The sequence below is a fragment of the Aquarana catesbeiana genome, linkage group LG04 (assembly GCF_042186555.1).
Source record: "Aquarana catesbeiana isolate 2022-GZ linkage group LG04, ASM4218655v1, whole genome shotgun sequence".
NCBI classification, from domain to species: Eukaryota; Metazoa; Chordata; class Amphibia; order Anura; family Ranidae; genus Aquarana; species Aquarana catesbeiana.
This window is the reverse complement of record NC_133327.1, coordinates 419927875-419952922: the sequence shown is the minus strand read 5'-3', so window position 1 is coordinate 419952922 and position 25048 is coordinate 419927875. Positions and strand designations below refer to the sequence as shown.

Below are 25048 nucleotides of genomic sequence, written 5' to 3'. Positions count from 1 at the left end.
TGTCACCCAAAAGAAGTTCCGGAACTTTTGGGCAGCATGCATCCCGCAATTTTAATTTTGTAATTTGTCATGCGACAATCGTGGCAAAATCGTGACGCAATTGGGGTGCTATTAGAAGTAATGGCATCGCAAATGTGTCCCTTGTTTTGCAGCCATTTGAAATCGCAGGGCGGGATCGTGGCAATTCCGCCCGCAATCATGTGTGAATGGAGCCTTAAACCACATAAGAAAAGGGGGAGGAAAAGGATAAGCTGCCCTTCCCCCCCGGGTGAAGGTCTACTTTAGCTTCAGCTCGAGTAACTGTTGTCAGTAAAGTTTCCTAATACAGTTGTGAGTTGCAAAAATACCAACACTCAAAGTTACACAAATTGTCAATTCATGAATTTGTTTGTGGAGTGTCACTGGAGGACTGAAATGCATTGGGACTGATATATAAAAGCCAATGGACAAGAGCAGAGATAAATCACTACATTATGCCTGTATCATAAGCCTGCATGTGTGTACAACTGTATATCTCACCGTGAGAAGGAGTCATGGATCATTAGTAAGTATTCATCGACCTAATCATACACGAGGAAGTACACGCATACCCATGCTTGTGCCTTTGCATCAAAACATTTTCAGTAGATGGTGAAAGACAGTGATCTGGCATTGCTGGGAATCAGTGGGTGAAACATTAGTATTAGTAAATCAGGCTCTCAGTGTGAACCTATACAATGTGCTAAACATGTAACGAACGCTGTGCTAGAGGCAATCTACCTCTTTTTGAGGCAGGTGTGAAAGTAGAGATAACAGATTTTTTTTTTCAGTAAACAGGGGAGGTTTTCCTAGAAAAGATCATAGGATCTTAATAGTGTTGTTGGATCGGAAATGATCAGACAATGGGGGTTATTTACGAAAGGCAAATCGACTTTGCACTGCAAGTGCACTTGAAAGTGCAGTCGCTGTAAATCTAGGGGGGTAGATCTGAAATGAGGGGAAGCTCTGCTGATTTTTGTGCAAGCTGAAATGCTGTTTTTTATTTTCCTTGCATGTCCCCCTCGGATCTACAGCGACTTTACTTCCAAGTGCACTTGCAGTGCAAAGTGGATTTTCCTTGAATAAATAACCCCCAATGTCAAATTGGTCTTCGTTGTAAGCAAGGTCCTCTAGCACCCAATGTGAAAAGTATGCCCTTTCCATATTTTGTCTAGTTCAAGGCACATATATTTTCCAATATTCCTTCATTACTGCCACCAGTGCTACCTATAGAGAAAATCTGTGCACTCATATTTACTGCCAAATAAAGAATCTGAAGTGCCTTCAGGATCAGAAGAAGAAAAGAGAACCTCACTCTTTGTTTATCTGTTTGTTTTTTTACAAGGATATGTGTGATAGAAATGGTAGCCAGATATTGTTAGCATTTTATTTTATTTTTTATTTTGAATGTTGGGCTTCTGGTTTCAGCTAAAGTCAGTTAGTTGTCTGTCGATAAAACTGGCCTTCAAGTGTAAAAAAAAGCACCAAACACATTAGTTACCTGCAACATTTTGTATCCTCCTTTAGGTTGCTGCTTTATGTAAAATCCTACTTTCAATGGGATCCATAGCCAATACACAGCTTGTTATTGGCTATAGACTCAGTTTCAGGGAGAGATTAGACCTGGTGGGAAGCCAGTGTTTCAGCCACCCTATCAGGCTTCACCCTCTGTAAGCATCAAAGGTTGCCTTGAAGCTGACAGCATCTTTAACAACCAGTGATGGTTCAAAAGGGAAGATATAGCAGCAGCAAATATGCCACCTGCTATACAGTATCCAGAGACAGACACTCTGCCTGTCTCTGTACGCCAACTTAAAGCTGGTCTTAATTACCTCCAGTTTCATTATCTACAAATAAGAGGTAATTATCTTTTAATTTGGTGCAGTAACAGTGTCATTTTGTTAAAGTGGGGCTATTAAGAACTACATAAATTCACCATGTATGTTGGTAAAGCTACCTAAACTGACAACAGGAATTTTTTTAATCTGGACTAAGCCATTTTAAAGGGCCATACTGCTAGAAAAGTGTTATTGGGGCTTTTTTCAACCCTCTGACCATGTCTATGTAAAGACTTTTCTAAGGCTGGTTTCACATTAATGCGAATTGGATGCGTTTTTTACCGCATCCAATTCGCATGCCAGGAGATTGAGATCGGCTTTCTATGGAGCCGGTTCTCCGCAGGGCCTCCGGTGCGAATTGCACAGGAGTCCTATGCGTCTTTTGGTCCGTTTCAGGTCCGAATTCAGCCAAAAATTCAGGCTGAAGTCGGACCTGAAACGGTGCATGGGGACGCACCGGACCCCTGCTGGGAGCCGCTCCGTGCTGCAGTGTGAACCTTAAAGTGGAATTCCAACTTCCCCCATTTGGCCTTAAGCCCTGGTTCCCATCGATGCGATTTGGCATGCGATTTTACATGTCAAATTGCATGCCAATTCGGTGACACCGATTCCCAAAAGTAGTTTCTGTACTACTTTTGCCGATTTGGGGTGCGATTTCCATTGACATCTGTGCAGGAACCCACACAGATGTCTCTGAAATCTCCCCCCAAGTTGGGACTGACATGCTGTCAGTGTGAACCTAGGCTTCAGCTCTCTGCCCAAAGCTCAAGGAGCGATTACATGATTATCTTGGACCTAAGCTCAAGGAGTGATTACTAGATTACCTTGGGCCTAAGCTTACATGATTATGTCAGGGATAAGCTTAAGGAGCGATTACATGATTTAATTTGTGTGCACCTATGAAATGGTGACATACTTCATTACCCTATATTTTCTATGGGCAACGTTGCAAAAGCCCCCTATAGGTCATCAGTTTAGTGTTATGGAGGAGGTCTTGTGTTAGAATTATTACTCTCACTCTGTGTGTGGCGATATGTAACAACCCTACCTATCTCCACTGGATGTATTGCAATGCACATCCCATTGCAATACATTCCTTCCCGGCTATGCTAGCTGGGGAAAGTGACAGTGTGACCCTGGCATGACGTCATACACATCGTATTCTGGGTCACCAACAAGAGAAGAACGGACATGTGTCTGCTATTCTCCATCCCCTCCACCCGCTGGCACCCACCATGTTAGTCCCAGGCCCGCAGATGGGCAAACAGAGCTTGGAATACATGGCGGGGGCGTGCGTGGGGGGGGGGGGTGCATGTCAGTACCGTGGGGTGTGTGGAAGGAATCGGGCGGCAGCGCACGCTCCGCATGCTTCCACCTAATAGGCAGGAGTCTGCCTGGCAGTTTTACACACAATCCCAGTGCTGCAGCCACCGGATTGTGTGTGAAACACCCGCTGTCAGGTCTGTACGACATACGGACCTGGCAGCACAGGGGTTAAAAATGTGTTTTGTTTTTTTTTTTAAACTCATACTGATGGGCAAGGGCACCTGTAAACATATGCCTAATGTACCTAGTGGAAAATTCGGCCCTGCCTGCACACCCCAGATACAACCGGCCTTTTGAAGACAACCATACTGGTGATGCAGCCTGCGATCAAAATTGAGTTTGACACCCCTTCACTGAAATAGTAAGGAACAATGCTAACTGAGAAGGGCTCAGAGATAAAGGCTCTGTTCACATCCGAGTGATCCGAATCGGGGGCGGAATTACCACGATTTCAAATTGCGGAGGATGCTTGTGCGATGCCATTACTTCTTAATGCCTGCCAATTGTGGCGCGATATTGCTGTGCAATAAATCATGCTTCTTTTGAACGACAGCATTGCAAGTTGCGATTTGGCATGATTGCAACACAATTTTTCGTGCGGCAAAATCGCGATGCGATTGGGGTGCCATTAAGTAGAAATGGCATCACACAAGTGTCCCACGATTTTGAATAACAGGTATAATCGCGGCGATTCAGACCGATCAGACGTGAACGGAGCCAAAGAGTACAGAAATATATATCAGCTTAAAAGATTTCTGGTTGGATGATCAGGCATACTGGATATACAGAGTGTGTGTGTGTGTGTATATATATATATATATATATATATATTTATTTATTTATTTATTTTGCACTTGTTGAACAGATATAGGAGACATTTATTGTTGGGGTTTACATGCAGCTTGATTAGCATTAAAGTGTAAGTCAGTAAACCTTTTCTCCCCTTTCACCTTTATTTCCTGTATGATTATTTAGTGTGCCTTCAATAAGTAAAGCAGCTAACTGAGCCAAGAATGTATGAGGCGAGCTGGGAGGGTGTGCAGGAGGTGTGGAAAGAGAAGTGAAGGGCTGGCTTTTTATCGTGTCCCTTCCTCAGTCTTGTTCTTACAAAGCTTTTTCTCTAGCTAGGAAACGCATCATCCCTCCCAGTAGGCAGTCTGTGTTATCAACAGTCATCAGGGGCCACTGAAACTCACACAATCCACTCAGCTCCCTGAACTAGCAACAGGCTGCATACTTGCAAACAAACCGACAGAACAAAAAAAAGACTGCCTGCTGTTATTTCACTACTCGTACGAAGAGCTGAAATCGTTTAGGCGTTCAGTCGGTGTCTGAAAAGCTTGTGTGCTTTTTTTTTTTTTTTTTTTTTTTTTTACTTAATAGCAGGGGACATTTGGTGCACTAAGCAGAATAATACAAGGCATTGACAAGAAGGAGACGAAGCATGGGTGGCCTAGCAGGTCAGCAGTATTGAACTGTTGCCTTTCACGTGCCAACGTTTGAACTAAGAAGAGACAGAGGTGCTGCACAGGTTGGATTATTGGATCTGGGACTGGTGGTCTCCGACAAACTCATTGGATGAGACAGCTGTCTTTCATGTGTCAACGTTTGAACTAAGAAGGGACAGGGGTACTGCACAGGTTGGATTACTGAATATGGTACTGGTGGTCTCTTGACGTACTCATTGGGTAGGATCGCTGCCTTTCATGTGCCAGTGTTTGAACTAAAAAGGGACGGAGCGGCTGCACAGGTTGGATTACTGGATCTGGTACTGGTGGTCTCCAACGTTACCCATTGGGTGGGCATAGCTATTTTTCATGTCCCAATATTTAAACTAAGAAGAGAGAGAGGGGCTGCAGAGGTTGGATTATTGTATCTGGTATTGGTGGTCTCTGACATACTCATTGGGTAGGATCGCTGCTTTTCATATGTCAACGTTTGAAACTAAAAAGGGACAGAGGTGCTGCACAGGTTGGATTATTGGATCTGGTACTGGTGGTCTCTGACATACTCATTGGGTAGGATCGCTGCCTTTCATGTGCCAGTGTTTGAACTAAAAAGGGACGGAGCAGCTGCACAGGTTGGATTACTGGATCTGGTACTGGTGGTCTCTGACGTTACCCATTGGGTGGGCATTGCTGTCTTTCATGTCCCAATATTTGAACTAAGAAGAGAGAGAGGGGCTGCAGTGGTTGGATTATTGGATCTGGGACTGGTGGTCCTCTGACGTACCCATTGGATTGGATCTCTGTCTTTGTCATCAACTGTTGAACCAGGAAGACCTGTTGGGTGCTGGACAAGTTAGGGGAACTTGCATTTCCCCTTTCTGCTCATTGTAACTTTTTACTGTGAGAAGCCATGAGTGACAGCAGTGAAGGAATTACTTTCTCTGTGCCAGTCTCTCCACTGCCAGAGGTAAGGTGTTGCATGTACGAGGATAAAGTTGGGCACCGGCAACAAGGGCCGGCAGTAGCCCCCGCTGGCAGCAGACTCCCTGCAGCTGGCAGCTTCTGGCATGCAGATTACATCCATGGGGCCGGTGGTGGAGGGACTTGCCCTGCCAGTCGCTGTAATAAAACTATTACCCCAGCTGCCACCTCTAGTACCAGCAACCGGAGAACCACTGTTGTTTATGTGATTAATGAGGGCACCTCAGGCATGCAGGCTTGTGAAAATGCTGCACTGCACAGCCTGCAGGAGGCGTGTGAGAGCCAGGGGGCAACACTCGAAACACTACCATTTGGGAAGCTCGACTTTGGGGAGACTACTGTGCTTGATCGCTTCTATAATGCAGGTACGTAAATCTGGTAGGGAGTGCTGCATACCAAACATATGTAATGTTCTATCATTTATTGCCTAGGCTAGGCATGTTGTAATCAATATTTACTGTCAAACCCAACTCCAGTAAACCTAAAACTCCTTCTTTGATTTGAGGCTGCGTCCACACTACAGGTTTTATCTGCTCAACTTAATCTAAGGCCCTGGTGCCCAACCTTGCAGCCCTTTGACACTTTTTGTGTGGCCTACAAGGACCCAGCAGACACTAATCTGTATTTCCCCATTGCCCTGTTATAGCATTTATTTCTAACAGCTAACAGCCCCATGTAATATGTTTCCAGTCATTGACTGTCTCCTGAAGCAGAACCCCAGTCTCCAACAACTCCTATAGCATGTTCACAGTCTCTGAGAGTCTTCTGCAGCATTTCCAAAGTCTCTGACCATCTCTTGTATGAAGTCTGCGATCTCTGACCATCCCTTGTATTGTGCCTTCACTTCCTGACCATCTCCTGTATTATGTCCACAGTCTCTGTCCATCTCTTGTATCACCATGACCATTGTCTTTGACTGTATCAAGTTGTGTGTCTGCTTTCTCTGACAATGAATATTCCCTAAATTTATATGTGGCCCTTTGGTAAAAGCACTTTTAGGCCAGCCATAGACGAGGCGATTTTCTTTTCTGCAACCACAGGTTTCAGGAAGGAAAATTGCTGGATTCCCCCATAAACACAGTCAGCGTTGATGAAGGAAACCCTACCATGGAACCATTGTGTTCTCCCGGTGGGGGAAGGCGTTCCTGTCAGGAGAACTCAGTGATTATTGCTAGCGGCTATGGCAGCCAACAGGCTGGTTGTACCCAAGTTGATCGATTGATGAACATGGGTACATTCAGCCTGCCCATACATGGTTCGAATTTTGGCAGGTTCTTGCTGAAGTCTATGGCTGCCTTTACTTACCTGATCCTCTGCTTCCCTGTCAGACGGTGCTCCCCAATGCTGCAGCGGTGACCTGTCCCTCGGCATCCTCGCGTCCCTGCACTGGTCTTGATGTCAATGGACCTTAAACTGCAGCAGCATGGGGAGGAAGAGGCTGTAAGGACTGGTCTAACAGCGCACAGGAGCTTGCGGGAGCAGAAGATCAGGCAAGTAAAAACTGCTTTTCTGAGTCCCCTAGACCTAAAGAGCAGTTAACCCTTTCTGTACAGGCTGTCCACTGCAAGGGAGGGGTTTTAATCCCTTCAGGTAGTTCTGTCATCAGATGCCTAAGCATTTGCCTATGTGATCTAGTGCTTTGGGCTGATTTGTTTGTGTGGCTGGATGGAGAAATCACCTCTGCCAGGACATTGTATTCTAACAGAGATGGGTAATTGGCTGCAGTCGCTGATCGAGGAAAATTTTTCAACATGACCCTTCAGCAAAAGTCCATCAAACAGTCAACTTCCAGTGAGTGGGGGCAGCCACACAATGATCGAAATTCGACACATCACTACTGAACCAACCAACATTGTATCTGTGTGTGGCTGGCTTTAAGCTGTGGTTTCTGAAGCAAAGTAAAAAGATACCAGAAGTTATGAAATAGCTTTGCTGTAAAAGTATTTCATGACTTATCTTTTATGACTAACAGAGCATGATGAGTAGAATTGCAAGGAATTCCCACTTGACTAGAGTTTGATAAATGTTTTTCCATATTACTCCTTCATTGCGCTTAAGGTTGCCACCTCATCCCGTTAAACTCGAAAACATATGAATTACACAGGTTCTGAGGCTAATATAATGCAGATAGTGCACCAAGTGAGTTTAACCACTTCAGCCACGGCAGAATTTACCCCCTTCCTGACCAGAGCATTTTTTGCGATTCGGCACTGCGTCGCTTTAACTGACAATTGTGTGGTCGTGCGACGTGGCTCCCAAACAAAATTGACGTCCTTTTTTTCCCCACAAATAGAGCTTTCTTTTGGTGGTATTTGATCACCTCTGCGGTTTTTATTTTTTGCGCTATAAACAAAAAAATAGCGACAATTTTGAAAAAAACACATTATTTTTTACTTTTTGCTATAATAAATATCCCCAAAAAATAATGAAAAAAAATGTTTTTCCTCAGTTTAAGCCGATACGTATTCTTCTACATATTTTTGGTAAAGAAAAAAATCGCAATAAGCGTTTATTGATTGGTTTGTGCAAAAGTTATAGCGTTTACAAAATAGGGGATAGTTTTATGGCATTTTTATTAATATTTTTTTTTACTAGTAATGGCGGCGATTTTTATTGTGACTGCGACATTATGGCGGACACATCGGACATTTTTGACACATATTTGGGACCATTGTTATTTATACAGCAATCAGTGCTATAAAAATGCACTGATTCCTGTGTAAATGACACTGGCAGTGAAGGGGTTAACCACTAGGGGGTGGGGAGGGGTTAAGTCAGTACTAGGGAGTGTTTTCTAACTGTAGGGGGGATGGGCTAGCTGTGACATGTCACTGATCTCTGCTCCCGATGACAGGGAGCAGAGATCAGTGACACTGTCACTAGGCAGAATGGGGAGATGCTTGTTTACATCAGCATCTCCCCATTCGTCCTGTCTGTGAGGCGATCGCGGGTATCCCCGTGGCGATCGAGCCCGCGGGACCCGCGACCCGACTCACAGAACTCCCGGCCGGTGCGCGCCGCCGGCGGCACGCACGCAATGGCACGCCGGGGAATTCAATGGGCTTACAGGTACGCCCATTTGCCCAGCCGTGCCATTCTGCCGACGTACATCGGCGTGCGCCGGTTGGGAAGTGGTTAATTACCATCCTAATTAGCTCCAGAACCTGTGTAATTAATATGTGTTTGGTTTTAAAGGGATGAAGTGGCAGCCCTAATTGCGCTACTTATTAAATCTGTTTATTAGTTTTGCTGAGGGATCTGTCAGTTTGCACAGTGACTTATATAAGAATAATCTTTTCACACATCTAGTCAGAGAAAGATAGATTTTACAGCAGAACTGAAGACACCTTATAAAATCGCTAGCAGGTCATATGTCTCTGCTACAAAAAAACTCTGACTTGTGTCCGTTTACACCCGCCTACCTCCAGTTTGATCCGCTTAAAAAAACAGAAGGGGAATCACCCCTTCTGTCTAGGTGGATAGGACTGGAGGACCCGTAGAGCGAGCTATGTCCAGGTCCATTTTGCATATGCAGAGTGGACATGGATCTGTCATCCGCCCGCTCTGCTCATTATGGCCCACGACCGATTACCAAGTCACTTAAGTGGCCCTCGCTCTTCAAAAGGATGGGCACCCCTGGCCTAGAGCATAGACCTTGCATCTCTGAAGGAGGGCAAACAAGGCACATATACCATAATGCGTAAGCATACTTGCTCACTATGGCAAGTGCTCCTGCAAACTAGTGGCTGCTCTGTCCAAGTCCACGTTAGGCAATGCTGTGCTTGCTTCTCCTCTGTCGTCAGAAAGTCCTCAGTTCTGCAGAGAATGGCGCACATGTGGCTAGTTATTCAAAGTAAACTCAGCTTCACATTAAAGCGGTATTAAACCCAAAAGAAAATATTTATTATATTGCAGCTGACCAATTCTTAGATGTGATGGCTGCATTAGTTTTCTTTTTTAGGCTTTCTTCTGTTTTCATCTGGTGATCCAGCCTGTAAGTATGTTGTTTTTCAAAAGAACAAGCTCTCTTCCAGATGTATCAGCTTATAGGGATGGGACAAACCATTTAAAACTGGCAGGGGTGCTTACAATGATCAGTTTTTATTTAGTCATGTAAAACCTTTGTCCCAAAAGGAAAAAAAAACTGTTTACTGTAACTGATTATAAAGTGTGAGCTGGAGTTTGGCTTCAATTTGATAGTGTATTTGCTAGTATGTACTGTTATGTACATCTAGTATGTACTGCTATTACAGCTATTACTGCTATATGTACTGCTAGTAAACCTAACGCTCTCTTCCATTCAGACTGACAATGCTGCTGTCCAAAGGTGCCCCCTGTGCTCTTTCATCCAGAATTGGGGTACTCAACTATAGGAGGTGTGTTACTGGTCAGATCACCAGGTGAAAACAGAGGGGATAAAGCCTTAAGCCCTTTTCACATGGGCTGTACAATCAGGTGCCTGTCAGTTTTCCAGGCAGACCCTATCAGACCCTCCAGTCTCTTCTATGGAGCGTCGGATGTCAGCGGACATTTGCCAGCGGACACATGTCCGCTGACACCGGCCACCATCCGATCCGATTCTGTCCTCCAAAAACAGATGGAGAGTGGTCCTATTCCCCATCTGTCCAGCGGATCGGATGGCATTGGATGGAAACAGACAGGCAGTTGGTTTCCATCTGATTGCCCCATAGAGTTTAGAACGGAACTGTGTCCATGTCCACTCTGCATAGTGGAGCAGATACAGACCTGTCATCCGCTGCTCAGTGGGGATCAGCGGAGAGATCCGCTGCTTAGCTAGCGGATTCTGCTTAGTGGTGGCTGTCCGTGTGAAAGGGACCTAATAAAAAACAAAAAAAAACAAATACAGCCACCACACCTAATGATTGGTAAGCTGCAATATTATCCTTTTTTGGTTTTGGGTTTATTACCTGAACATTTACTATTCTAAATGAACATATATTTTACTGAGTGAGCATTCTGTACTTTTTTTGGTCCTGAACTACTTTTTTTAGTAAAATACCTCTACTAAATGACTTTTTGACTGATTTGAGCATCACCAGTGAATACAGGGTATAGTAGTTTTACAACATGTTTATAAGCGATAATGTGTACTCATGCACAATAAAAATGCTTGCAATGTTTAAATATCTATGCAAGAGCTTATTAAACAAAACTATATTTAGGAAGAGTCTCGGTTTCAACTCACACATGCCTGACGAAGGAGTCCTGCGTGGCTCCGAAACGTTGCACCTTTCTTTTTATGATGTGTTCATTCTTCAATAAAAATAGCCTTCCAGGTGACATTTGTGATGCGCGGTGTGCTGGTAAATATGAATGTTGATCCTGAGTCACATGGTATATATATGTCAGATCTGTTGTTACATTAGATGTCAAATCTGTTGTTACATCTGGTGAAGGATTTATTCATGTTTGTCTGTTCAAAGTGATCATTTACTGTATATTAGGACACTGTGGCAATTGATATAAGTGGCATGTTCTCATCCTCCTAATTGAACCCTGCTCTATCAAAATGCCAAAGTTGAATTCTCAATTTAAATTTTGAATTGCATTCCTTCATTCCTTCATTCTAGACAAAGTACCCATAGGTTTCTTTTAGCTTTTGATCATTTAAGCACCATATAAATGTATTTTCACAGATGTGCACTAAAATGTAGACGCTCTCTCATATAAAAGAAGTAGAAGTCCATTGAGAAGAATAATCTAGCTCAGGGGTCTCCAAACTTCCTAAATTTATGGGCCAGTTTACAGTACTTCAGACTTTAGGGGGGCCTGACTGTGGCCATTAGGAGTAGAAAAGGCTCCCGACTTCAGTGGGAAAACACAACTCCTCATCTTTGGTGTCAGTGAAAGGAATTGTGCCCCATCGTTGGCATTGGGAATTGCATAGGTCCTAACTGTCCATGATTTCGCGGGACGGTCCTGGATTTGGAACAGAGTCCCTCTGTCCCTCTTTCCTCCTCATTTGTCCCTCAGTTTGGTCTGATCTATATAGTTATATATAAAATGCACTATTTATCTTTCCATAAGTATTTCCCAGTGCTAAACCTTTCATCCAATTTCTAAATTGCTGCATTTGTAAATTTCAAAAGCCAATATAAAGGAATAGTAATAGTAAAAAAAGCATTTGTGGGCTTAACTAAAGATTTTTTTGGTCTAATTGTCCTTTTACGTGAGCGTGGCAGGGTGTGTGTCCTATGCCTACATAGTTTTGCTGATAAGTGTCCCTCGTTCCCATCTCAAAAAGTTGAGAGGTATGGAATTGTGCCCGTTCATGGGTCGGGGGGGGGATTATGCCCCATTGTTGGTATCAGTGGTTGAAAGAGTGCCCCAAGGCATGGATAAACACAGGCAAAGGGCTGCACCTGGCCCACAGGCCATAGTTTGGAGACCACTGATCTAGATGAACCAGTAGTCTGCCCCCATCCTTCCCAAGGCAGTCTGCTTATAGGCATTGTTATTGATTTTAGCAGAGCTAGGCATTGAATGGCTACAGTCAATGGATACCTTTACAGTTGCTGTGTACATATGTCACAATCCTTTGTTTTGTACACAGACTTGTCTCTCTGACCTTGAAATGCACATGGCTTTTTTGTTAAGTTACCATCATTTAAAACCTTTTTCTGTGACTTGGTATTTTAACCACTTGACCTCCGTAAGATTTTCCCCCCTTCATGACCAGTTTTTGCAATACGGCACTGCTTTATTTTAACTGACAATTGCGTGGTCATTCGAAACTGTACACAAATACAATTGATGTCCCTTTTTCCCCACAAATAGAGCTTTCTTTTGGTGGTATTTGATCACCCCAACTGCGTTTTTTATTTTTTTGTGCTATAAACAAAAAAACTATATTTTTTACTTTCTGCTATAAAACATATCCAATAAAAACATTTTAAAAATCTAATTTAAGCAAATATGTATTGTGCTACATATTGTTTTAAATAAAAATCCCAATAAGCTTAGAATGATTGGTTTGCACAAAAGTTATAGCGTCTACAAACTATGGGATATTTTTATTTACTTATTTTACTAGTAATGGCAGCGATCAGCGACTTATAGCATGATTGCTATATTGCTGTGGAAATTCTGACACTAACTGACAGTATTTGGGGGCCAGTGACACTAATACAGTGATCATTGATAAACATTATGCACTGTCACTGTACTAATGGCCCTGTCTGGGATGGGGTTAAACATCAGGGGCGATCAAAGGGTTAACTGTGTGCCTAGCCAGTGTTTTACTTTACTGTGGGAGGTGCTTTTACTAAGAGAAGACATGGATCCTAGTCCCTGCTTTGCAAAAACACAGGATCCATGCCTTCCCTCCTGTCAGAACGGTGATCTTTACATAAGCAGACCGCAGTTCTGCCTCTCTGCTTGATCATCAGCGGGTGCCAGCGGACACCGAGTCCATGGTACCTGCCACTGTGCTCCCGCTGTGTGTAATCAGAGCGGGTGTGAGCCGTGGCCTCTTGCCCAGAAGAGCCGGATCACGTGTATAGCAGTGAAACTGCTATAAAGCGGACCTGAAGTAGTTAAAGTAATTGTGAAGTCTTGTTTCTTTTTTTCTCTAAAAGTAAAAAACATGTTATATTTACCTGCTCTGTGCAGTTGGTTTTGCACAGAGCAGCCCATATCCTCCTCTTCTCAGATCCCTCTTCAGCTCTCCTGGCCCCTCCCTCCTGTCCAGTACCCCCACAGCAAGTAGCTTGCTATGAGGCAACCAAGCCGAGTCACAGCTCCGTGTGGTCATTCAGACACAGAAGCCCCAGTTCGGCCCCACCCCCTCTCTCTCCTGAATGGCTAACTGACTTTGACAGCAGCGGGAGCTAATGATGCTGCGGCTGTATCTCAGCCAATCAGGAGGAGAGTCCCGGATAGCCGAGGAACTCGTGGACATGGCTGAAGAGAGATGAGGATTAGGTAAGTATTAGGGGGTGCTGGGGCGGCTGCTGTGCACAGAAGGTTTTTTATCTTAATGCATAGAATGCATTAGGATAAAAAACCTTCTGACTTTACAACCACTTTAAAGACTCAATTTACACATGTTGGTGTAGCATGAGGTTTTTGCAGTTTTAAGCATCTTTCCAATACCAATGGAAACTACTTAACAGATGCTATATTTTGTCCATGTGCAGTACACTCTGGCTTAAAGCAGTTTGAAACCCAAAAGCAAATATTTATTATGTTGCAGTTTACCAATCCTTAGATGTGATGGCTGCATTAGTTTTCTTTTTTTAGACTTTCTTTCCTTTATTTTCACCTGGTGATCCTACTAGTTAGGGCTTGTTTACACCTGCTTTGCTCTCTAAAGAGTGATCCATGTTTGGATTGCTCTTCAGAAAGCAGTACACAGGCAGTAAGGAGGCATTGTTTCACCTCCTGTTTTAACCCCCCCTAAATACCGAACAACCGTGCCACAACCTTAACTGGCCAGATCACCAGATGAAAACAGAGTGAAAAAATAGCCTGAAAAGGGAAAACTATTGCAGCAACAAGTAATGATTGGTAAGCTGCAATGTATTACATGTTTGATTTTGGGTTTACTACCACTTTAAAAAATTGGAATAAAGGAGCATTACAGAGATAGAAAGGTGTACTAAAGCTGAACTTCAAGAATGAGACAAACCCAACCCCTGCAGTGGGCCCAGCCCCACACTGCAAGAGTTAAATGCTCATGTATTTTATGGGTGCATGGATAAGGTGTATCACTTATCTTATCCCTGATATCCGGAAGACCCCAGCACTGTTCTCAAGCTCCGGTCTGTGGGCAGTCCCTCGACATCATCACACACAGTGCAGGGCTAATAACCCTGCATTGTATATGAAGAGAATGGAGTGTGACAGGGGCCTGACGCTGCGTCGAGAGGATGTGTCAAGGGACTGGTTGCATGGATTGAGAAGGCCTATCAGAGCCAGGAATACTAAATGAGCATTTAACTGTTGCAGTGTGGGGGGCCCTAGTGCAAGAATAGATTTTTTTTTTTAATTCCCAGAGTTGAGTTTTAACTCCAGGCAGATATAAAAAAACACAAATTAATGTGGCCCAAAGGTGAACATATCCTTTAAAGCTTCCTTTTTTAAATTAAAATAAACATGGTATATTTACCTGCTCTGTGTAATGGTTTTGCACAGAGCAGCCCCGATCCTCTTCTTCTTGGGTCCCCTGGCTCCTCCCCCCTGCCGAGTGCCCCCATAGAAAGGCTTTCTATGGGGACACTTAGCAGGGCTCACTCCTGAACCACCCTTTCTGTGTCTTTTGACACAGACACTGAGGCAAGGCCCTGCCCCCCACTCCCCCCATCATCGGATTTGATTGACGGGAGCAGGAGCCAATAACTCCCACTGCTATCAATCTGCCCAGTGAGGAGGGACAGAGGCGGGAGAGCAGCTGCTCTCGTGCACATCGGTGGATAGAGATGGGGCTCAGGTATGTATAAGTGGGGGCTGGGGGGGGTCCTCTGCAACAGAAGGTTTTTTTACCTTAATGCACAGAATGCATTTAAGTAAAACACCTTTAAGGCTTTAGAACCACCTTTAATAAAGGCAACACTTGAAGATGAGTTGCATCCAACAAGAAAGTCAAAAAATGTTTGGCTAGTGGTAGGTAATGCACATTGACATTGGGTCTCCAGGCCAGATATTTAAAGGACCTAATTGTTTTTTTTATTCTTTTTTATTTAGCAAAGGACCTAATTTTTAAAAGATGTACTGTACCTCAATCTTAAAGATGTATATGTTCATACATGAACATACAGTTAGCTAAAACATTAGGAAAGCAAATTTTGCCACGAATACAAGTTGCTGTCAAATGTTAATGTTGCGATCCTTGGAACAATAATGGAATGCCTTATATGTGCCATTTGTTATGTGTTCTTCTTTTTGAAGTCTTATAAGAATAAAAGAATTTACAAAAACATTAGGTTGGAAATAGGTTCTGAATGGCCATATAAGGTTAGTTTTAAATTGGTAATCTGGAGGAAATATTTTTGGGCGAATATTAAAAGCAAGCCCAAATGTCAATCTACATACATCATTTATTTAAAAAATGTAGTAGTAAATTAATAAAACTTTCTGAGAATGTACAGGCATACCCCACTTTTAAGTACACTATGGGGTTTATTTACTAAAGCTGGAAAGTGCAAAATCAGGCTCCCTTCTGCACAGAAACCAATGAGCGTCCATGTTTTATTACCAAAGCTTAATTGAACAAGCTGGGGTTAGAAGCTCATTGGTTTCTATGCAACAGTGAGCCTGATTTTGCACTTTTCAGCTTTAGTAAATAAACCCCATTGTGTACTTAAAAGTGGGGTATGCCTGTACTTATTCATGTACGTTGATTGCTTTTGATGAATAACTCATGTTGGCTTTCCAAAATGGTCAGATCTTGTGAAAATATGTTTACATTTTAACAGTGATGTTTGTTTTCTATGTATTATTATATTACACATCACATCAGGTATGACATTTGTCGTTGTGTGCAGCAGTAATATTTTTCTGGTGTTACAGTACTGAAGAATTTGTATTTACAAGGAGGTTTTTTGCCATGATAAATAGAAAACATTCCTCAGTCATCGCTATGTTAAACTGAGACAGCCCTTCTCATTATCATGGGACTGGTCTAGGGGCTGGCCATAGATGGATCGAAATCCGTCCGGGTCAACAGGAATCATCTATGGGCAGGCTGTGTTGATGGGGGAATCAAGCGACTTTCTTTCCTTCAACCTGGGGTTGAAGGAAAGAAAATCACATAATCTATGTCTTGCTTAAAGAAAACCTGAAGAATACAATTTGAAGGTGTTGGGTATGTTTCCTGCAGGTACAGCAGCCCAATTAAATGAATGGATTGCTGTGCCTGCACAAACGTGAGCTGAATCACACATTACCGTGTGAACCTACAATGGCTATAAATCTGAGAACATCATACAAAACAAAGAATGCAGGGAAGGAAAATCACATATGAAAAGCTCTTGTTTGACTTATGCCACAACACACAACAGTGGAACCTCCTCCATTTACAAATGCTTTCATTACAACTGTCCTTGTAAAGAGAGTTAGTCTGGGCTAGTTGTCCCTGACCCTGCTGCTATATAAATATAGGGGGGGAGCTGTTTTGAAGAGGAGAATAGGAGAAGTCACCTAAGGAGAGCTCCGGCATGTAGTAGGAGAGAAGAAACGGGTTCCCCTGAGTGGGCCCCCTGCTTTGGGCCTCGTCATGCAGATTATCCTAGGACACATGGAGGAAGAGTTCTGATATGGGACACTGACGTCTGCCTGGCCAAGAGTAAATAACTGCTTAAAGTGACACTAAACTCAACGATCACCTTGTAAAACAACCCATTCAGTTTAAAACTGAAATGAAAGGCAAAACATTTGTGTAAAGATATAAAAAAATCATGAATACCTTTTTTTTCTTTTTTATAAGTGATCACATAAATCTCTGTTCTCAGCTACATAAGAGCTGCGGGAGGAGAAGCGACAGCATACTGAACTCTCCAGTGAATGGCTGTGCAGGGGGGTCATGTCAGGACAAGTGTGATCATTGGAGGAGAACAGGCTGAGTTCCCAGCATACCTAGAGAACTGACCACGCTGTGCTCTCCCACTTAGTTAAGTCAGTTTTTAATAGGAAAGCGGAGGGACTGGCAGGAACACCAAGGATTTCACACAAAGTAAGCAATGCAAAGAGAACAGGATACTTTTCCATACAAGTTCGTGGTACAGCAGGCACAAATCAGGACTATGAAATGCTGGGGTAACAAACATTTTAAGTTGAAAAAATACCTTCTATTGCTCTCAGTCCCCTCCAAATCTTCAAATTACTTTTTTTGACTGCTGTGATCCAACTTCCTGTTAGAGGGTGACTCCATGGTCTCACTTTTTGAAGGAACATAGCCACCCTCTCTTGCTCTCTCCCAAGATGAACTAGGGCCTATGAACTATGAGGATTTGTAGTGTGCATAGAGCAGTACACATGACCGCAAACAACGAGCACTGCTTGTTCCAAACAAATGGAAGTGAGGGGTTAAAGGAGAGGTCCAGGAGCTCACACAGAACATTACAAGGCGGCAAAAAAAACACAGTAATAAAGGATTTTCATGAGATTGCAGGGCCATGAAGTAATGGATGTGTATGGAGTATTTTTGGAGAATACAGATATTGTTTATTGTCACTTTTTAAAGTTGTACTTGTATATCCATTTGTTTGGAAAGTGTGTTGTAGTGATCGTTTATAGCAGTGGTCTTCAAACTGCAGCCTGTGGGCTGGATGTGGCCTTTTGCTTGCTTTTATTCATAACTTGGGACATCTTACCATCCGCTGACACCAATGATGGGGCTTCATTCCTCCCACTGACACCAATGACAGGGCACCATTCCTTCCTTTAGTACAAACAATGGGCCACCATTTTCCCTCTGATACCAACAATAGGGTATTATTCCTTCCACGAAAACCAATGATGGAGCACTGTTTACTCTCTAAACTCACTGTTTGGATCCCTTAAAGTGCCAAGGACAGTAAACTGGCCCTTTGTTCAGAAAGTTTGGAGAATCCTCATTTACAGGAAAGTGTAAGCCAAATCTATTTGACTGGACATTCCATAGTTTTACAAATAGCTATGATGTTGAGTGAACGTATTGTTCAGTGTTAAGGATGGGTACATGCCTGCAGGGTTGTGTTCATAGCAAGGCCTGGAGTAATCCATGTCTGTCCCGAGACCCTCTGAAAGTAATTAAGAATGTTGAGAGTTCAGCATCTAGCTTGGTCAGTAGGAGTGCGAGGGACTGTACTTTGGACATCATCTGCACCTTTAAACTGGTTCTATAAGTTTTTTTTTCTCTTAAAATAATAGCCATGTTATAATTAAAGATAAGTTTAGGACACCGCCAGAGAATATGTATCAACGTACCTGTATTACCACACCTAGCACAGGCTGGCTCAGATCTCCAAATGAATGCAAAAATCGAGGAGTTCTATAAACCCTATTAAGGATACAAATCTGAGTCAGTCTGTGTGATAGAGAGAGGGATACCCGAGGCAGAGACCGGAGAACATCTTGTTCCCATCCGGCCCTAGAGCGAATGGGAAAGTTCAACAGAAATCTAACAGCACCCTATATGTAACAGAGGTAAGGCCTTTTGTTAACCTTGCTTGTACGATCTTGTCAAAAATAGGGGTAGGGGGAAAGAGTACCTCAGCAGACGAAAACTGAGCATGCAAAGCATGTCTCAATTGGAGGACTTGATAAAACCAGTTCGATTGTAAAGAGAACTCTCCCCTTAACTCTTCAAAGGACTTAAGTAGACAGTTCTCGTACAGCTGAACTAAAATAGTTATTCCTATAGTTGTTATGGACTACATTGCCTAACTGAACTCTAATAATTCTGCCTTACTAAGAATTTGAAACTGCTGTCTATACTTGCTTGTCTGTTTATTTTTGAAAGTGTCACTTATTTTGTATTACGTTGCCCTGGACAAGATCAAACATTTAACTTCATCCTGTTGCCGCCTCTTGCATTGCACTCTGTCCAGGCCAGCTGTAAACCCCACCCCCCCATGAGCCTGGTTTTATCAGCTCCTAATTTAATAATTGTGATTCTTCCCCCCCACACCATCCTAGTATAAATGTAGTTCATTTCTTGGGACGGCTGGCGAGGGTTTGGGCTGGCCACTCCTTGTGCAAAGTGTCACTTCGGCGACAAGTGTTTGACACTTGTACACAGGCACTTTGACTAAGGCACTGCTACAAAAAAGCAAGTACAGACATTAGTGTTCCACACCTATTTTACAGGAAGTTCCCCTTCATCCTCTAACTTTCCTCAGCCTTCCTTCTATTCCCATCTCCCCACCCTCCAACATGCTCACACTAATATTTGCTATAATGTCCTCTCTCCTCAAACTCTCATTTCTTTACCCCCCTCTCCAGCCCGCAACCTGTACATATCTCCCTCTCTTCTACCCACTCAATATTACTGCACTTATCCCCTCCTGCTCATTCTAAGCCCACACAGTATCACCCCTTCCACTCCACTACAGCATCTGCCCTCCTATAAATCCCATTCCCGCCTTACCACCCTCACCCTCCTACTACTTCTACTGTCTGGGGACATCGCACCAAACCCCAGCCCTCCCACACCCAGTTCCCACTCCCAGAATTGGCTGTCTACCTTCTCCAACAGTAGTCATGACTCCCACCTTCTCATCCCAATTCCCCTGATTCCACAAGTCAGCCCCCCTCTTTCATGTGCCCTCTGGAATGCCCACTCAGTCCTCAACAAACTAGCTTCTGTCAATTACCTTTTCCTCTCCAAATCCCTTAATCTATTTACTATTACCTAAACCTCCAGGAATTCGACACTACCTCTCCAACTGCCCTGTCCCACAGTGACCTCCTCTGGACTCACTCCACCAGACCCAGTGGTTGGCAATCTGTTGAGCAGTAAGCAAGTTGATGGGTGGGGGCAGTGGGGGGTGAAGTAAGGAATTAAGGGTAGAAAAGAGTTGACGAGGTTTGGATGAGAGGGTTTTGATGAGAGTGTTGTAGTAGGTTTGTTTAGCAGTGTGGAGGCAGGAGTTGTATTTGAGAAGGGCAGATTTGTAGAGGGTAAAGTCTTGCAGGGATTTAGATTTATGCCATGCTCGCTCAAAAGCACGGCTGCGTCTCTTGAGACTTCTGGTGTCATTTGTTTGCCAAGGTTGTGGCAGATGGGGCCTGGTTCTGTGTGTAGAAAGAGGACTAAGTACATCTAGGAAGGATGACAGCGTGTTGTAAATGGAAGTGGTTAGGTCTGGGCAAGACGGGTGCGATTTTGTCTTAAAGGCCATCAGTAGCAGACTGAAGAATGGAAAGGTTGAGGTTGCAAAGGTTTCTGCGGGTAGTGGTTTGTGGGTTGGCTGCATAGGAGGTAGGAGACAAGGAGAGTGTGAAACGGATAAGGTTGTAATCAGAGAGAGGAAAGGGGATGCTAGAGAGATTGTAGGAAGTGCAGCGATGGGAGAATACAAGGTCGAGAGTATTGCCGTTGGAGTGAGTGGTGGTTTGGGTCCATTGTGTTAGGTTAAAAGAGGAGGTTAGGTTTAGTGATTGAGAAGTGGTTGCAGTATTAACATTGATTGGAATGTTAAAGTCACCTAGGATGATGGCAGTTACTTCAGAGGAGAGAAAATAGGGTAGCCATGCAGAGAAGTCATCCAGAAAGCGCAACACAAGTCTAGGAGGCCAATAAATGACTGCGACCCTCAGACAAGCTGGACAGAAAAGACGAATGCAGTGCACTTCGAAAGAGCAGGGGGAAAGAGAGGGAGGTGTGGGAAGAACATGGAAGGTACATTGTGGGGAGAGTAGAAGTCCGACACCACCTCCATTTACTTTGGTCTTGGAATCTAGCGAGTAGTGTACCGTATGTTATCTACAATGTACGACTGAGGGCAATCAGAAATAGCTAAACCCAAATATTTTATAGAAGACACAAACCTGAGCTGAGAAAGTGAAGATGGTAGTGGGTCCTGGGGGAGATCTAAGGGCATCAACATGGACTTCTCCTAATTTATGCCTAACCCAAAAAACCTACCAAACTCCTTAACATATTTCATTACTGCCAGTAAAAATGAGCAGATATTCTGCATATAGAGATACCTTTTCCTCTATATCTTTCCTAATCAGACCGGTAACGTCAGATGAAACCTGCATAAGACAAGCCAAGGGCTCTACAGCTAGGGCAAAGAGCAGGGGTGACAATGGACACCCCTGCCTAGTGCCCCGGCAGAGTCTGAAACGAGAAGATTGGAAGCCGTTAACCCTAATTGATGCCATAGGAGCTGCATACAACAATCATTCTTATTGGCAAAAATTAGAACCACAAATTTTTCCAGAATGGCCCATAGATAAGGCCATTCAACACTATCAAAGGCCTTTATGGCATCCAGTGCCAAAAAGGCACTATTTGGATGATCCAGGGTTGGAACCTGCATATTTAAATATGCACGTCTAATAACCTCTGTTGACATATTGGGCATAAATCCTACCTGATCTGAGTGAATACTATGTTTAATAACCTTATTTAATCTGGTATCGAGTACTTTGGCAATAATTTTAACATCTGTAGACAGTAAGGAAATTGGTCTATAGGATTCATGATGTAACAGGTTTTTATCCTTTTTTAGGTATAACTATTATAACAGATTGATCTATACTGTCTGGAAGCCTACCTAGATGGAAAGCCTCATTTAATGTAATAAGAAGGGCAGGCAACCTCTACTTATTATATTTTTTATAGATCTCTATAGGGAGACCGTCAGTCCCAGGAGCTTTGGAATTAGAAAAACTAGCCACCGCACTCTCCAATTCCAATAGAGTAAGTGGAGCATTAAGAGTCTTCCTCTCTTCCATTGAAAGGGCCGGGAGATTAATGGTAGCCAGATAAATAGATAACTCGGCTAATGTATACTCTCCCCTAGAAGTATATAAATTCAGATAGTAGGACTTAAAGGTGGATACGATAGGACTAGTCTGGTTAATAACCTCCCCCTCTCCGTTCATTAAAACCGAGACATGTGTGGGGTGGGATTAGGACCTTACTATCTGAGCCAACAATCTACCATTCTGCCCTAACTTTAACCCTAACTTATGTAAACTTATACTTGTTACCTGTCAAAAAAAGTATACTTCTTGTATGTATACTTATCTCTTCTGCATTCACTAAACTATCCTTTCTTGCTCTAAAAGACACCAGCTTCAAAGTCCAGATACTGATGTTTAGAGCTTTGCACAATTCATGAACCATAGTAGCCTGTTCTTCTGAGATGTTTAATTCTCCGCAGATCAGACGAATCAGTGTGCAGATAGTAAAGCGAAATGTTGTGCGAATTACTGATCTTCCAGGAAATTTTACTGCCTATCATCTCTCCAGTAGTATGCCTTACTCCTGTGCCACTGAACCTTTGTTTAGCTATGTTTAAGTGCACATATGGACATTAAACTGTTTGCAAAATCTTTATATACCTGGCCGATCTCACTGGAAACTCAAAATCACTGCAGTAGACACCACTACCCACAGTGATTGCAGCTAGCTTCCAGGTCCCGTGCTGAGCAGCTGCCCTGCTGAAAAGTGAATTCAGGAGGTCACTCACTTGGCATATGCACCATTGTAGAATACTTTGCATTATCTCAATTAATGCAAAGTGTTCTCTGATTGAATGAGGTGAAGAGGCAGGGTGGTGACTACTACAGTTTTTTGCTTCCAAAGGGATTGGCCAGGTAACATGCATACTTACTTTGGTCCATACATGCCTGAAATTGGACTTTAGGACAATCCATCCCTCACCTCTGTTGCTGCTTTTAATTTGAAGTTATCCATTCCCAAAATTCACAACAAAGACGATAAAGTTGGGTTTCAGTCAGTTTCCATCAGCTTACAGGGCTGGCAGTCTGCTATGATCTGCTCTTTTAGAAAAATTGAGTGCCTGTGTTGTGAACTTTAAACATTGATTTCTCATCAGTGCTTGTAGATACCGAGGTGAATGATTGCTTGTTTGAACATGTTCTCACTGATATGTAAATACTTTATTGTACATGAACTGGGCACAGGTTCATTTAACTTGAATTAATTTTTTTTCCGCCTTGGTTAGACTTGAACTTTTTTTGTAGCATGATTTAGCCATATTTACAGTACAGACTAAATTCCTGAAAGCAAATTAAATAAACTACAGGTTAATCCATGCAAACTAGAAAATGTCATGAAAATGATGATCAGTTTTCAAATGAAAACAACTAGAATATAAACATTTCTAACTTTCTTTTATTTATGAGCGGATTTGCAGATGGGTGGGTTTATAACTATTGCTGTTTTTTGTCCCATTGACATGTAACCTTTGCTGTTGCTGTTTAAAACCTAGCGATGGTAGTAGCCTGTAGACAGAGACTGTTAACAGAAGCTGGTATTCCCATAAAAAGAATACAAACAGTATATCACTATGGGCTTTTTACGTCAAGTGTAATGTTGCTTACAAACCTTCATGAAAAAAGCAGAAAAGGTTGTATATCTTTGGAGAAACTCACAAAATGGAGTAATAAAGGTATGATACCCATATACAGTCAGCTGTAAAGCATGCTCTACCTGCATGTGTTGTACAAGTTGAGTAATTAGTGTGTAAGCAATGCAATTCAAATTTATGGATATTTATGGACTGCTCTGCACCCTTTTTTGACACCTATTAGAGCTTCTGCATGTAGATTAGAGGCTGGGTGCATGGATTAGGGGGGCGGCATTCCTAATGGACGGGCCACCACTGTATTTAAGGACAGGTTTGGAAATACTGTTTATAAGTATTTTTCATAAACATTTAAAAACATTTACCATTTTTAGTTTATAAAAAAAGCTCTGCTTATATTGTTATCACTCACATGCCATTAAGCTGGCCATGCACAGCTTCGTTAGCACCACCTGGCTCAACAAGTCAATTTCAAGAGAAATGTGAGAAATTGTTGGCCAAACAGGGATTGCATCCAGTCAGATGCAGTCACTGTTTGGATTTTCAGGCAGCCGTGTAGATTACAATGAGATGGGGCAATCTAGGCATCTATGGCGAACCATAATGAAGAAAGTAATGAAAAAGCTCTATGTAAAAATGAAAGTGTACTAAAAATCTACGCCCATTCTCTAAAAGAGTATTTTGGGTGGTTTTGGTGGCATTCAAGCAAACAACAAAAGAGTGGACAGGACATATGAGAACCATCTTGTATAGAGGGAATGAGGGAGATTCTGCAATTTGTATACATGCATGTACTGTTTAATATTTGTCACTTCTAAGAATAGTGTAATTTTAGAAATGTGAAGTGATTTAATTTTTAGTAGGCACATTGTACAGACCGAAAAAATAAGAAGTAGGGGAAAACATAATAGATGGTGGGGCATCGGGCTTAAAACTTAATAGAGCAAACATGAAGTGTACGAAAACATTTCAGCATGCTGTTGGCAGTTTTGCAGATGACATCTCATGCACAGTGTGCACAGTCTTCAGAATACAATGCATTGGCTTGTTTCATATTTCTGTTGTCCACAACAGTGGATCATTGCCCTGTCTTGTACATCATATACCTTGCTGCCAAAAGCTAGCCTTACATATTTAGTGGGCTAATGCCTAGTACACACGATGAGAAAGACTCCTTTCACACGTGTGGACCGTTTCGGATGGTTTACAGCTTTTTTTATCTGTTTTTACGCCAGTTTTTTAGATCTGCCAGCCACAGTCCTTAACCATAGTCCCAAAGTCATTTTTCTTGCAAAACGGATGTTCATTTACATCAATTTTTCACCTGATCCATTTTTTCACTTTTGTATAATTTCCTTTTATTGAAGTAAGAATTTTCAATACAGGAAAGGAAAGAAAACATTACAATAAACAAAGACAAAAAAATTTG

General features: G+C 42.7%; 1 protein-coding gene across 1 annotated transcript in view; it reads left to right on the top strand.

Moving 5' to 3' along the window:
• The first annotated feature begins 4314 nt into the window (after positions 1 to 4314).
• The window catches only part of MAP3K5 (mitogen-activated protein kinase kinase kinase 5), a 269034-nt gene continuing 248300 nt past the window's right edge, over positions 4315 to 25048 (top strand). The window contains exon 1 of the mRNA XM_073627344.1: positions 4315 to 5976. Within this exon, the coding sequence (XP_073483445.1) occupies positions 5541 to 5976 (436 nt within the window). The 5' untranslated portion in view covers positions 4315 to 5540. The remainder of the gene's footprint in view (positions 5977 to 25048) is intronic.